The sequence below is a fragment of the Mandrillus leucophaeus genome, unplaced genomic scaffold (genome assembly GCF_000951045.1).
Source record: "Mandrillus leucophaeus isolate KB7577 unplaced genomic scaffold, Mleu.le_1.0 Scaffold39, whole genome shotgun sequence".
In the NCBI taxonomy this organism is placed as follows: domain Eukaryota; kingdom Metazoa; phylum Chordata; class Mammalia; order Primates; family Cercopithecidae; genus Mandrillus; species Mandrillus leucophaeus.
This window is the reverse complement of record NW_012104142.1, coordinates 5,649,592-5,663,816: the sequence shown is the minus strand read 5'-3', so window position 1 is coordinate 5,663,816 and position 14,225 is coordinate 5,649,592. Positions and strand designations below refer to the sequence as shown.

Sequence of the window (14,225 nt, the reverse complement as noted above, 5' to 3'; positions counted from 1 at the left end):
ATTTTCCCTGCCACTCCCAAGTCCAGACCTTCATTTTCTTCATAACCAACCAATTTTAAAAGCTTCCCAATTTGTCTCCCTTCCCATAGTTCCTTCAACAATATTTACTGAGTGATCCCATGTGCCAATTTTGAGGGCAGGAACTGAGGACCATATAAAGAAATATTAGGCCAGGCACACTAGCTCACAACTGTAATCCAGCACTTTGAGAGGCCAAGGCGGGAGAACTGCTTGAGCCCAGGGATTTGAGACCAGCCTGGGCAACATAGCAAGACCCTGTCTCTATTTAAAACCAAAATAAAATTTTTAAAAAAGAGATAAATATCAGACAAGGCCTGACCTCCAGGAACAACCTTGAAGCATGTACAGAATCCACATATTTAACGATCACAATTGGCACCAAGGATGTGAAGCAATGGGTAGGTCCTCTGGCCTCCCCAAAACACACTATACTATTCTCACACGCCATTCTCACGCAGTCTTTCTCACACACTATTCTCATCCTCCTCCCTCTCCTGCTCTCTTTGTTCATCCTATTGGATATGGCCTGTGTTACACTGCCCATGTGTCACACACCAACTTCATCTCCAATTTCTCTCCAACTTGTCTCCTGAGCTGCAATGAAGATAATGTACTTGCTATAACCTGGAAGTGACTTACTCACAAGTACCTTTGTTCATGATTAACTATTTATCAGCACAATCCTCCCTACTTTGTCTCTGCTAACCCATAGCTACCACCAATCTCAAGTGCCCTCTTTTGTATGTATTGGAAAGTATATAACTTAACTACATATCATTGTTTTCATCTTATAACCTTATTTCTTTTGTATTTGTCTCACAGTGTGTATTACAGTGTTTCCTAACTAAGGGCGTATATCACAATCACCTATGGAGCTTCTTAAAAAATACAAAGGCCTGGCCAGGCACAGTGACTCACGCCTGTAATCTCAGCACTTTGGGAGGCCAAGACAGGCAAATCACAAGGTCAAGAGATGGAGACCATCCTGGCCAACATGATGAAACCCCGTCTCTACTAAAAATACAAAAATTAGCTGGGCACGGTGGTGCACACCTGTAGTCCCAGCTACTCCAGAGGCTGAGGCAGGAGAATCGCTTCAACCTGGGAGGAGGACGTTGCAGTGAGCCCAGATCATGTCACTGCACTCCAGCCTCATGACAGAGGAAGGCTCCATCTCAAAAACAAACAAAGGCCTTTAGCTACTTGGGAGGCTGAGGTGGGAGGAATTTTCTCAGCCCAGGAGATGAAGGCTGCAGTGAGCTATGATCACGCCATTGCACTCCAGTGCCTGCATGACAGTGAGACCCAGTCTCAAAAAAAAAAAAAAAAAAAAAAAAAGAGCAAAATACAAAGGCCTTGACCCTTGGAAGCTGGACATCTTTATTTCTAAAAAGCCCCACTGATGATTTTCATGCACACTCTAAGCTGAGAACCACTGATTTATTGCAATGTTTTCCATATAGCAGACATTCAATGCTTATTAATTCATGGCATGGAAGTCCATAAATAACTTTTCTCTAAATAGCCTAACCAGATATCAACCCCTAGACTACACTAGCTCTGTTCCAAGTGCAACATGTGGTTTTAAGATTTCATTTCCTGAAGTACTACATGGAGAGACACTATTACCTTGTCTCTTTACATTGTTTCCTATTTGTTGAAAAATGGAGGCCTGGAATGCAGCCATGTTAGACAACACTACATAAGAATGTACTCTGGAGTGTTCTGTTCAAATTAGTTATAAAAAGAAGAACAATGTACAAGTAGACATTGTGAATGAATACAGCATTCTTACTGAATGAATAGATTCTTACTAAAGCTATATAGAAGAAAGATCAGGAATTTGGACGGTGGTGTCACCCTGTCTTCCTAGCTATCAGTCTCCTAAATTGCTTGAGACAGTCCAGGGACCCCTGAAGACCCAGGAAGACTTTCAGCTGCTAAAGAGCCTCTAAGTGCACTGAGGAGCTCAAATCAGATAAGTAACCCAAGCCCCACCCAGACAGACCCACAGCTGCCTCCCAACTGCCCTGAACACACTATTTACACAGCTCAGTGGGGGAGCAGTATGAACTTTTTCCAAAGTTGTTCCTCACATGCAGGACCAGTCTGAGTCACCCACCCAGGGTGAGAAAGAAAAGTGTGACATTAGCCAGGGGAGTGTTGGGAGACTGGTCTCAGCACCTCTTTTTTCCCATTTCAGACATGGGCTCCTCCTCCTCCAGGAATCACCTCGGTTATGAGTCACAGCTGTGGGTTACAGGGGTCTGCGGAGCCACCAGGAAAGTTGTGGATGGGGAGGGGATGCCTTAGCCTTCTCTCCGACAGGGGCGGCAGATCCCAGATTCCACAGGCCTCTCCCAACAGCTCCATCTTGCTTCCTGCCAGGAGGAGGGGCCAAGGAGGGCCCCCGAGTCTAGAAAGGCCCCAGTGGGAGGAGGCCGTTTGACAGCAGGTAAAGCCAGGTGGAAATGTCCACAGGAGGGAATGAAAGGAAGGGCAGCAGGGCTGAGCGGAAGGAAAAACAGGGCTTGTGGTCACGAATAACTGCATAAAGGTGTAAGGGTGGTGACAGAGGAGTGAGCGTAAGTAAAACGCCCAGGAGGGAGGAGGAGGCGACGGAGAGTGAGGCAAGTGAATAAAAGAGCGGAATATAGGGAGCTCTGGGGAGCGGGGGTGGGCGAGGCGGATCTCAGGGTGAGGGGAAGAAGTATTAGAAAGGAGGACAACGTGGCTCAAATAAGGATCCCTGGAAGAGAAGGCAAGGGATCCGTGGGAGGGCCCGCTCTCCCTCCCCCACAGCCAGATCGAGGAGGCCTAAAAAGGCGCTGAGAGCGAGGAAGTCAACGTGGGGGCGAAGCCTGCGCGGGGCAGGGACCCTCGGACATCCCAGCAACTCTCATTTATTGGGTGCCTGCTGTGGGCCACACGCCGCGCCAGGCACTCCACAAATAATACCTCGCCGGATCTTCACGACAAGCCCGCCAGGCAGCCTTTTCCATGACTGCTCCCATTTTATAGATGAGGACACTGAGGCCGAGAGAGGCTCAGGACTCGCTCAAGGTCACAGGGCGGAGAAGAGGCCATTCGAACTCTCGGCGCCTGGCTCCGGAACCCACGCGGAAAGTCACGGCCAGCTAGCCGGCCGCAGGCAGCCGCGACGCGGGCCGGGGCCCGGGGGACACCTCCCGCGCCCGCTCCCGCGCCAGGCCCTGCGCGCTCACCCGGACGAGGTTGCTGACGGCCGCCTGCACGGCGGCCACGGGCGCGGTGAGGTCAGGAATGGCTTTGCCGTCCACCTCGCCCTCCTCGTGCATTATCACCAGGTGGGAGATCTGCTGTGCCACCGGCTCCAGGATACTCTCGATCGTGCGCGTATGAAACACCGGCATCGCGGCGGCGAGCGGGGCGGCGAACCGCGGGCGACAGAGAAGTAGGATCCACGGGGCCGGGAACCGGCGAAGAGACAGACTCTGAGCAGCGACTACAGAGTCGGGGCTTCCCTCGGCGTAACCAGCCTCACGGACTCTCCGCCCCCTCTCGTCGCCGCGCCCAATGGCAGCACCGCTCAGACCTGGGCCGCCACTCCTACTGGTCCCTTTTCGAGATGCTCCACCCCAGCCACCGCGCCGCCAAACCCCGCCCCTCCCCCATTCCCAAGGGAGGGGCCTGGGATTGGGGCTGAGCCGCCGGGATTGCTACCGGATTCCCGAGCCCTAACGCTGGGCGCTCCTTATAAGGGCATGGTGGGAGCGGAGCGGACGGCTGGAGCCAGCTGGCCCAGCCCCCGGGCCGCCTCCCGCCTCGGATCTGGGGAGCTCCGCCCCTCTGCAGAATCACCTCAGCTGGGCGGGGTCTCCTCACCTCAGGCGGTGCTTGAGTCTCAGGAGACCAAGGGGTCGCCCACGTCCCCTCCTCAACTTTTCCCTTCACACGAAACCCTCAAAATACTCCTTCCATTCCCTCCCAGTAATGCATGGGAACGTTTTTAGTGAAAGATTCAAACAGCAGAGGTGCACTGAGAAACAGCAGCGTCCCATTCATGTAAACGCAGGCTCCGCCCCCTGCCCGCCTCAGAGATATTCTGTTTAACAGCTGAGTGTATAGCCTTCTAGACTTGTCTATAGATTCACCTCTACATATATATTTTCTAAGTAAATGAGATTAATAAACATTTTCCTGGAACTAGGTATGATTGCCCTTGATGAAAATGCCCTTATCTTTCACTGTTGGTAAAGGGCTACCTCATTCTTCTTAATGACTGCATGGTATTCCATTGCATGAAATAAAACTATTTACAGAACCAATGTTCCTAGTCATGGACTTGGGTTGGGTTCTGGTTTTCACTATTAAAAAACAATGCTGATCCTGGCCAACATGGTGAAACCCCGTCTCTACTAAAAAAGAAAAAAAAAAAATACAAAAAATTAGCCGGGCATGGTGGCGGGCGCCTGTAGTCCCAGTTACTCCGGGGGCTGAGGCAGGAGAACAGCGTGAACCCGGGAGGCGGGGCTTGCAGTGAGCGAGATCGCGCCACTGCACTCCAGCCTGGGCGGCGGAGCCAGACTCTGTCTAAAAAAAAATTCTGCATTAATTGCACTTGCCCCTGTGCTGTGCATCTGTGTATTTAATCTAGGACAAATGCCTACCAGGGAAATGCAAAATGCAAAAGTGTGTGCATTTTATATTTTGATAGGTAAGACCAAATTAACCAGTTCCCTCTTTGTATATCTTCCAAATTCACTTTTGCCCAAGCTTTCCCATTCTGAGGCAAAACACTTTCAGTAATGCCTCCAACCAAAAGATCCTCACGTCAAATGAAAAGTTTTGTCTAGTCCTACCACAACCACCAGAGCTGTTTTCTCTGCCCATTGCTCTGTGTTAATAGTATAAATATTTGTGTGATGGGGCCAGGCACAGTGGCTCACACCTGTAATCCCAGCACTTTGGGAGGCCAAGGCGGACAGATCACCTGATGTCAGGAGTTCAAGACCAGCCTGGCCAACCTGGGGAAACCCCCGTCTCTACTAAAAATACAAAAACTAGCCAGGTGTGGTGGCGGGCACCTGTAATCCCAGCTAATCGGGAGGCTGAGTCAGGAGACTTGCTTGAACCCAGGAGGTGGAGGTTGCAGTGAGCTGATACCACGCCACTGCACTCTAGCCTGAGCAACAGAGTGAGACTCCCTCTCCAAAAAAAAAAAAAAGAAAAATTGAGTGATGGAACTATATGATTTTTTTTGTTTTAAAAATTATTTTATTTTATTTTTATTTATTATTTATTTTTTGAGACAGGGTGTCACACCGATTGCCCAGGCTGGAGTGCAGTGGTGTGATTTCGGCTCACTGCAGCCTTGGCCTCCCCAGGCTCAGGTTATTCTCCCACCTCAGCATCCAAGTAGCCGGGACCACAGGTGCATGCCACTACGCCTGGCTAATTTTTGTATTTTTGGTACAGACAAGGTTTTGCCATGTTGTCCAGGCTGATCTCAAACTGCTGGACTCAAGAAATCCACTTGCCTTGGCCTCCCAAAGTATATCTGGCCTCCCAAAAAGTATATGATTTTTTTAAATCCTCACCCTGTCCCCACTTTGCTGATTGTATATTTATGTGCAGTTTAACCTGTTCTTCTGTCCCATGTATTTCCTACAGATTGGCAGGAAGACTCAGAGGATTGATGATGTAATCGTCTTTAATGCCTGACTGGCCATATTAACCTCCCAAAAAGAATATCACTTTGCACATCCAGCCCATTGCTCCCCCACATCCAAAATGATACTCACTTCCATCCCCCTCATTTCCACATTCACTGGCTCCCTCTAAAATCTTTCTTGGTGCCCATTAGCACGTGTTAACACCAATGCCCTCCACAATCTGAATCCAGACCAACCTTATTGCCTTCAGCTTCCCCCCCTAGACCCACAGACAAGCAGGTTAAACAGTGCAAACACATAAATTCAGAACCATCCAGAGCTCAAGCCAGAACCCCAGCTTTACAACTTGATGGGGATATAACTCTGGCAAATGGCTTTTCTTCTCTCTGCTGGAACTTCTTTCTTTATAAAAGTGGGATAATAGCACCCTCATAGAGCTGATGTAAGGATTGGTGAATGAATTTGTAAAGCATCCAGGAGACCTTCAGTAAAAGAAACCATTATCATTATTAGCGCGGTCACAAACTGACATATTCACAGTCTCCAGAAATTCCTGGTAGAGTTTCACTTTTGAGCTTTTCTCCACATTTTTTTCCCACCTAGAAAGCTATCTGTGCTTGTCTAACTCTAACCTAGCGCAGTAGACAGAATTCTAAGATGTCCCCCGGGATTTCTCACTCCGCGTATACACACTCTCCGTAATCCCCAGGCTGTGACTATAACGAATTTTACTTTCATAATCAGATTACATTATATAGCTCAGTTGGTCTTAAAATAGGGAGATTATCAAAGTGGGCTTGACCTAATCACATGAGCTCTTTTAAAGCAGAGAGTTTTCTCCAGCCAGTTACAACAAATGAACTCAAAAGCACAAGAGGATTTGATGAGCTGTTGCTAGATTAAAAACGTGGGAGGCCATGGGTCAAGGAATGTGGGCAGCCTCTAGCAGCTGAGAGTGGCCCCTGACTGACAGCCAGCAAGGAAACAGGGAACTTGGTCCCACAGTTACAAGGAACTGAACTCTACCAACAAGAAGAATGATCTTGGAAACAGATTTTTCCTCCAGCTGAGAGCTCCAACCTTGATTTCAGTCCAGTAGACACCTTTATTTCAGCTTTGCGACACTGAGCAGAGAACCCAGTCACACCATGTAGGACTTCCGACCTACACAGTTGTGAAATAATAAATGAGTTGTGGCTAGGCACAGTGGCTCACGCCTGTAATTCCAGCACTTTGGGAGGCTAAGGCAGGCAGATCACGATGTCAAAAGGTCGAAACCATCTGGCCAACATGGTGAAACCCCATCTCTACTAAAAATACAAAAATTAGCTGGGCATGTTGGTGTGTGCCTGTAGTCCTAGCTACTCGGGAGGCTGAGGCAGAAGAATCACTTGAACCCAGGAGGCAGAGATTGCAGTGAGCCGAGATCATGCCACTGCACTCCAACCTGGCAACAGAGCGAGACTCTGTCTCAAAAAATAATAATAATGAAATAAATGAGTGTTGTTTTAAGCCTCTAGGTTTGTGGCGATTTGTTCATAACAATAGATCACTAATATACCTACCTTGAAGGTCCACTTTCAGTTCTTTTTTATGATTTCTCACACCAAGGCCCTGGCATGAGCTGTTTTGTAGTAACCCTTTTAATTGTCCTTTTCTGACATGATCAGTTTACATTTCTCTCCTATGACACAGGCTGCTAGATGTCCTCCAATATATCTGTTCTGCTCTTCCTCCACAGTAATAGAACCCCAGATGTATGTGAGCACTTAGCCATATGATTCTCATTTGACACTTGAAAAATTACAAATCTGGTTTCTAATGTCTAAAGTAGGGATAATAAAGTTTTCAGTCTCACTAAACATAGCACAGATTATTAAGGACTGAAATGTTACCATAGAAAGAGAGAGGTCAGTACATTGCATGGGCTAGACTAAGGAATCATCATGAAACTAAGTTGCAAATATGTGGCAAAGAGTGTGTGATGCTCAGATTCCAAGCAGGAGGAGATCCCTATGGGCCTAAGGGTAAAAAAGAGTCTATGGGACAGTGGAACTAAATCTGCCCTCAAAGGAAGAATAATGTTTGGTTAGGCAGGCAAGAGGGCAGACATTTCAGAATGAACAAGGCAGGAGGTGGGCGAATGTTCCAGATCAGTGATTAGTCAGACTGAAGTGAATGTTCATGCAACTCAAAGATAAGGAAGAAAAGGGAAATTGCTACAGGATTATAAGCTACAGAGGTAAAGGACTGTCTGACATTTGCTCTTGATTGTGGCTAGCTCGACATTACTCTTTACCGTGTAATTAGTTTGGAGACCACTAATGATAGGGAACATTGTAAGATATGTAAAAAAAAAAAAAAATTCATGTTTCTTTTTTTCCTTTTTTTGAGACAAGGTCTAGCTCTGTCACCCAGGCTGGAGTAAACAATGGTGTGACCACAGCTCATTGCAGCCTTGACCTCCTGGGCTTAAGCAATCCTCCCACCTCAGCCTCCCGAGTAGCTGGGACTACAGCTGTGGGCTGCCATCACACTCAGCTAATTTTTTTTTTTTTAATAGACACAAGGGTCCCCTATGTTGCCCAGGCTGGTCTCAAACTCCTGGGCTCAAGCAATGCTTCCATCTCAGCCTCCTAAAGTGTTGGGATTATAGGTGTGAGCCTCCAAATTTAGCATTTCTAAATTAGAAATCATTGGGGAAGGCTGGGCGCGGTGGCTCACACCTGTAATCCCAGCACTTTGGGAGGCCGAGGCGGGCGGATCAGGAGGTCAGGAGATCGAGACCATCCTGGCTAACACAGTGAAACCCTGTCTCTGCTAAAAAATACAAAAAATTAGCCGGGCGTGGTGGTGGGTGCCTGTAGTCCCAGCTACTCAGGAGGCTGAGGCAGGAGAATGGTGTGAACCCGGGAGGCAGAGCTTGCAGTGAGCCGAGACAGTGCCACTGCACTCCAGCCTGGGTGACAGAGCGAGACTCCGTCTAAAAAAAAAAAAAAAAAAAAAAAGAAATCATTGCGGAAGAATTTTTGATGGCAGCAACTCTATTACACATGGCTTCATGACGTGGGTAACTTTCTATTGTTTTAGTCTGTAGCAATTCTCTGAGGTAGGTAGAAAACAAGAAGTACAGCTCTTTCATATACAGACTGGGAAATTGAGACACAGTAGCCACTGTCAGTTGTAAGTACAATTTGTGAATTTTTTTTTTCTTTGAAACAGAGTCTCGCTCTGTCACCCAGGCTGGAATACAATGACATGATTTCGGCTCACTGCAACCTCTGTCTCCCAGGTTCAAGAGATTCTCGTGACTCACCTCTCGAGTAGCTGGGATTACAGGCACCCACCATCATGTCTGGCTAATTTTTGTATTTTTGTAGAGACAGGGTTTCACCATGTTGGCCAGGCTGGTCTTGAACTTCTGACCTCAGGTGATCCGCCCACCTCAGCCTCCCAAAGTGCTGGGATTACAGGCGTAAGCCACTGGGCCCAGTGCAATTTATGAAAATTTTAATCCAGGATAGAGCTGATTATAAAACCTGAGACTTCTATATTTAGTTACGATGCTCAGTGTCCCTCCAGGTTTTGGGGCTCTCCTCCTGCCTCGTTTTTGGACTGCTGAGTATCGGTTATATGGCTAAGATTTACTTACATCTTTCCATACACTCCAATACACTTTGTGCCCACACGAGTGAACCTGTAACATACACACACACACATACACTGCATTCTCCAGCTCATTATAGATGAACCTTCTCTATCTAGACCACTACGGCAGCCTCTTCCCCATGTGAACCGCACAGTGGCTTCATTAGTAGCTCTTCCTTCCTTTCTCCAAATGCTGACATGTACACCACGCCCCACCCTCCACCTCCACCCAAAACCACAACCATTTCCCCCATCACTTTGAATTGTGGTTCTTCTCTTTTCTTGACCAATTTTAAAAAATTCAGCGTGGATTAAGTAATGTTCAACTTCATACATTTTCCAATTTTTTTAATTATACACTTTTTTATTGTACTTTAATCTGTGTTGTGTGAGAAAGTTACAAACAAGACTACTAACATTATGTAAAATTCCAGCTCCTAGAGATGGCTACTATTAGCATTTTAATGTATTCTCTTTCAGCCTTTTTCCTATTCATCTGTATTTTGTGTGTGTGTTCAACTTTTTTCTCATGTGCTTTTTATTGAGATCATTCACACACCAAAAAATTCACCCCTTAGAAGTACAGTGCTCAATTTTTATTCTTGCTATTTTTACCTAAATATATGAAGAGTATATCCTGTAATTGCAGCTACTTGAGAGGTTGAGGCAGGAGGATTGCATGGTAGTCACGGTTCTCCAGAGAAATAGAACCAACTGGAGGTTACATCTATCCTATTGAATTGTGTGTGTGTGTCTGTGTGTCTGTGTGTCTGTGTGTCTGTGTGTCTGTGTGTGTGTGTGTATGTAAAATAAGGAATTGGTGCACACAATTATGGAGGAAGGCAAGCCCTAGACCTGCAAGGTGAGTTGGCAAGGTGGAGACCCAGTAGAACAGAGATTTAGCTCCAGTCTGAAGGCCAGCAGTGTCAAGAATAAAGGAAAGCTAGTGTTTCAGTTCAAGTCTGAAGGCAGAGAAAAATCCCAATTCAAACATACACAATCAGGCAGGAAAGAATTATCTTACTTGGAGGAAGTTCACTCTTTTCCTTATATTCAGGCTTTTTAAATTATTCAGTAAGGCCCAACCACACTAAGGAGCGAGGACCATCTTATTTACTCAGTCTATCAACCTAATCATTAGTCTTGTTCAAGAACACCCTCACAGAAACACCCAGAATAATGTTTGACCAAATATGTGGGCACCCCATAGCCCAGTTAACACAAAGTTAACCAGCACGCTGAGCAAATAAATCCCCCTATTTTTTAGTCCAGTTTAGCTTGGGTTTTCCTTCACTTGCTGGCCAAAGAGGCATATTTATGTTGATAAAATTGTGTATGATATTTATGATAATACAATTATATGTTGATTATGTATGACAAAATAGAAATCAATATTTCCTGTTTTAGAAAAAAATGATAACTTTAAAACATATTGATTAAATTATTTGAAAATAATAAACTCATCACATTTTAACATAACATTTTCTTTTGAGATAGAGTTTTGCTCGTTGCCCAGGCTGGAGTGCAATGGCGCAATCTTGGCTCACCCGAACCTCCGCCTCCTGGGTTCAAGCGATTCTCCCTCCTCGGCCTCCCAGAGCGCTGGGATTACAGGCCTGAGCCACCATGCCCAGTTTTTGTTTGTTTGTTTGTTTGTTTGTTTGTTTGTTTGTTTTTTGAGACGGAGTTTCGCTCTGCCGCCCAGGCACGATCTCAGCTCACTGCAAGCTCCACCTCCTGAGTTCCCACCATTCTCCTGCCTCAGCCTCCTGAATAGATAGGACCACAGGCGCCCACCACCAGGCCCAGCTAATTTTTTGTATTTTTAGTAGAGAAGGGGTTTCACTGCATTAGCCAGGATGGTCTCCATCTCGTGGCCTCGTGATACTCCCGCATCAGCCTCCCAAAGTGCTGGGATTACAGGCGTGATAACATAACATATTTTTATAAAAATAATGTGAACCCGGCTGGGCGTGGTGGCTCACGCCTGTAATCCCAGCACTTTGGGAGGCTGAGGCCGGCAGATCACCTGAGGTCAGGAGTTTGAGACCAGCCTGACCAACATGGAGAAACTCCGTCTCTACTGAAAATACAAAATTAGCCAGGCGTAGTGGCGCATGCCTGTAATCCCAGCTACTTGGGAGGCTGAGGCAGGACAATCCCTAGAACCAGGAGGCGGAAGTTGCGGTGAGCCAAGATCGAACCATTGCACTCCAGCCTGGGCAACAAGAACAAAACTCCGTCTCAAAAAAAAAAGAAAAAGAAAAAGAAAGAAAGAAAGAAAAAAGAAGATGATATGAACCCTGTAAAACTGTCTCAGAGATCCTGAGTGTGGCCTAGACCCCACTTTGAAAGCCACAGTTAGATGCTGATGAGTTCCTTGCCCTTATCATACTTATCATTTTTAGCAATCATCTCTTATTTTTTGACTTCCCAGAATCACACCCATCTTTGTGTAGTGACAAAAGTCTTCTTTCTTAAAAAGAATCTATTTCAGATGGTTCAGATGAGGCTGACTACAACCCTTTTCCAACTCAGTAGTAAGCATGTGACCCATGATTGGCCAGTTTTTTCTGGAATTCTTATGCCGGGCTATTAGCAAATTCTCACTCAGGAGCACGTGCTCTTGCTCTTGCTCTCTGCCTCCCACCACCACCTAGCAGGGTTGTGAATCTTGGGCCAACAGTGGCTTTCTTGCCCACTAAGTAGAGAGAGAACCTTCTAAGAAACGGGAAGATCCAATCCTTAGAGACATAATTTGAATCACTAGAGCATGCCATGACTGAAAAATCTCTCCTTCTTCTTCTCAGTTGTGTGAGCCAGTTTGCTCAAGTTGGGTTTCTGTCACTAGCAACTGAATGAGCTCTGATTAATACACATCACTAACATTTGCACGCCATTTGTAACCTTCAAAACATTAAGAGTAACATGTGGCCGGGCACAGGGGCTCACACCTATAATCTCTCCACTTTGGGAGGCCGAAGCGGGTGGATCACCTCAGGTCAGGAGTTCAAGACCAGCCTGGCCAACATGGTGAAACCCTGTCTCTACTAAAAAATATAAAACTTAGCTGGGCATGGTGGCAAACACCTGTAGTCCCAGCTACTCTGGAGGCTGAGGCAGGAGAATCACTTGAACCTAGTAGGCGGAGGTTGCAGTGAGCCGAGATTGTGCCACTACACTCCAGTCTGGGTGACAGGTGGAGACTGTGTCTCAAAAAAAAAAAAAACAAAAACAACAACAAATTTTAGGCCTTTCCCGGAATAGTTTTATTTAAAGTGACCTTGGTGAGGACAAAGAATCTGTATTATTAATAAAGTTCCTTCATGAACCTGATGAAATCAATCTAAGATCTGGCATTTGATAAACACTAACTTACGAAGTTACTAACTCCATCTCCAAGAACAATTCTTTTTATTCTTTTTTTTTTTTTTTTTTTTGAGACAGAGTCTCGCTCTGTTGCCCAGACTGGAGTGCAATGGAGCAATGTTGGCTCATTGCAAGCTCCGCCTCCCGAGTTTACACCATTCTCCTGCCTCAGCCTCCCAAGTAACTGGGACTACAGGCGCCCCCCACCATGCCCAGCTACTTTTTTGTATTTTTGTGTATTTTTAGTAGAGATGGGCTTTCACCATGTTGGCCAGGATGGTCTCAATCTCCTGACCTCGTCATCCACCTGCCTCAGCCTCCCAAAGTGCTGGGATTACAGGCGTGAGCCACCGTGCCCAGCCACAAGAACAATTCTTGATACTGTGTGGATTTCTATGCCTCTATTTTTAAAATACTCTTGTAATTCCAGGTACTCTGCAGGCTGAGGCACGGGAATTGCTTGACCCTGGGAGGCGGAGGTTTCAATGAGCTGAGATCTTACCACTACACTACAGCCTAGGCAACACAGCCAGACTCTGTCTAGAAAAAAAACCCAAAAAACAAAAAAACAATCCTCGGCTGGCACAGGAATTCCAAGGTTTTCCGAAATTTACTTGAGAGAAATCCTGAAGTTTGTAAATTTGGTAAAACGTTCCCACAAGGGATAGTACCCATTTATCTCCCATCAGCTTTCATCCTATAATATTTAGGAGTTTCTCACTATCATCTTCAACTTTCTATCTTGTCCACAGCTTTGCCAACCAAACCGTTAACTGTATGTATCTCATAGTCTGACTCTTGACTCTACAGAGCATCTAGCAACTCAGCATTTCACCAGCCATAACAGACATCATTCAAAGGTGCTAACAACTACTAATGAGGGCATCAAGTTGAATATCACTATCTTGATCACCAAAGAAAAACCTATGGAAAAAATATTGGAAATCAAGTGGCAAAGTAAATGTGATTTTTCAGATTATATAATTGTATAACAAGAAAACTTAAGGTACTTTACCAAAAATAAAACCTTATTTATAGTTAATAAGATAATTTATCTTATGGCAAATTTTAAAATAGCTTTTCTTTAAATCAGAAATAACTTCCTGGAAAGAGGAATGGAAAAAATCCATTTCAGTTATCAATAAACTATGAATACCAACAAATAAACTTATTTTATTGTTAGTTTTTGAGACAGGGTCTCACTCTGCCACTCAGGCTGGAGTGCAGAGGCACAGTAACGGCTCACTGCAGCCTCGCCCTCCTAGGCTCAGACGATCCTCCTGCCTCAGTCTCCCAAGTATCTGGGACCACAGGTGTGCACCACCACACCTGGCTAATTTTTTATTTTTATTTTTATAGAGACAGAGTCTTCCTATGCTACTGAGGTTAGTCTCAAACTCCTGGGCTCAAGCGATCCTTCCACCTCAGCCTGTCAAAGTGCTGGGATTGTAGGCATGAGCCACCATGCCTGGCCCAAATAAATTTAATAAGATAGGTACATATCGGCTGGGCACAGTGGCTCACGCCTGTAAT

The 14,225-nt window shown here is 45.9% G+C and overlaps 1 protein-coding gene across 2 annotated transcripts in view; it reads right to left on the bottom strand.

Moving 5' to 3' along the window:
• Nucleotides 1–3,539, bottom strand: part of VCL (vinculin) — a 142,107-nt gene extending 138,568 nt beyond the window's left edge. For both annotated transcript variants that reach the window (XM_011991163.1, XM_011991164.1), the window contains exon 1: nt 3,246–3,539. In XM_011991163.1, coding sequence (XP_011846553.1) covers nt 3,246–3,413 — 168 coding nt within the window. In that variant the 5' untranslated portion in view covers nt 3,414–3,539. The remainder of the gene's footprint in view (nt 1–3,245) is intronic.
• Between the last annotated feature and the right edge of the window lie 10,686 nt (nt 3,540–14,225).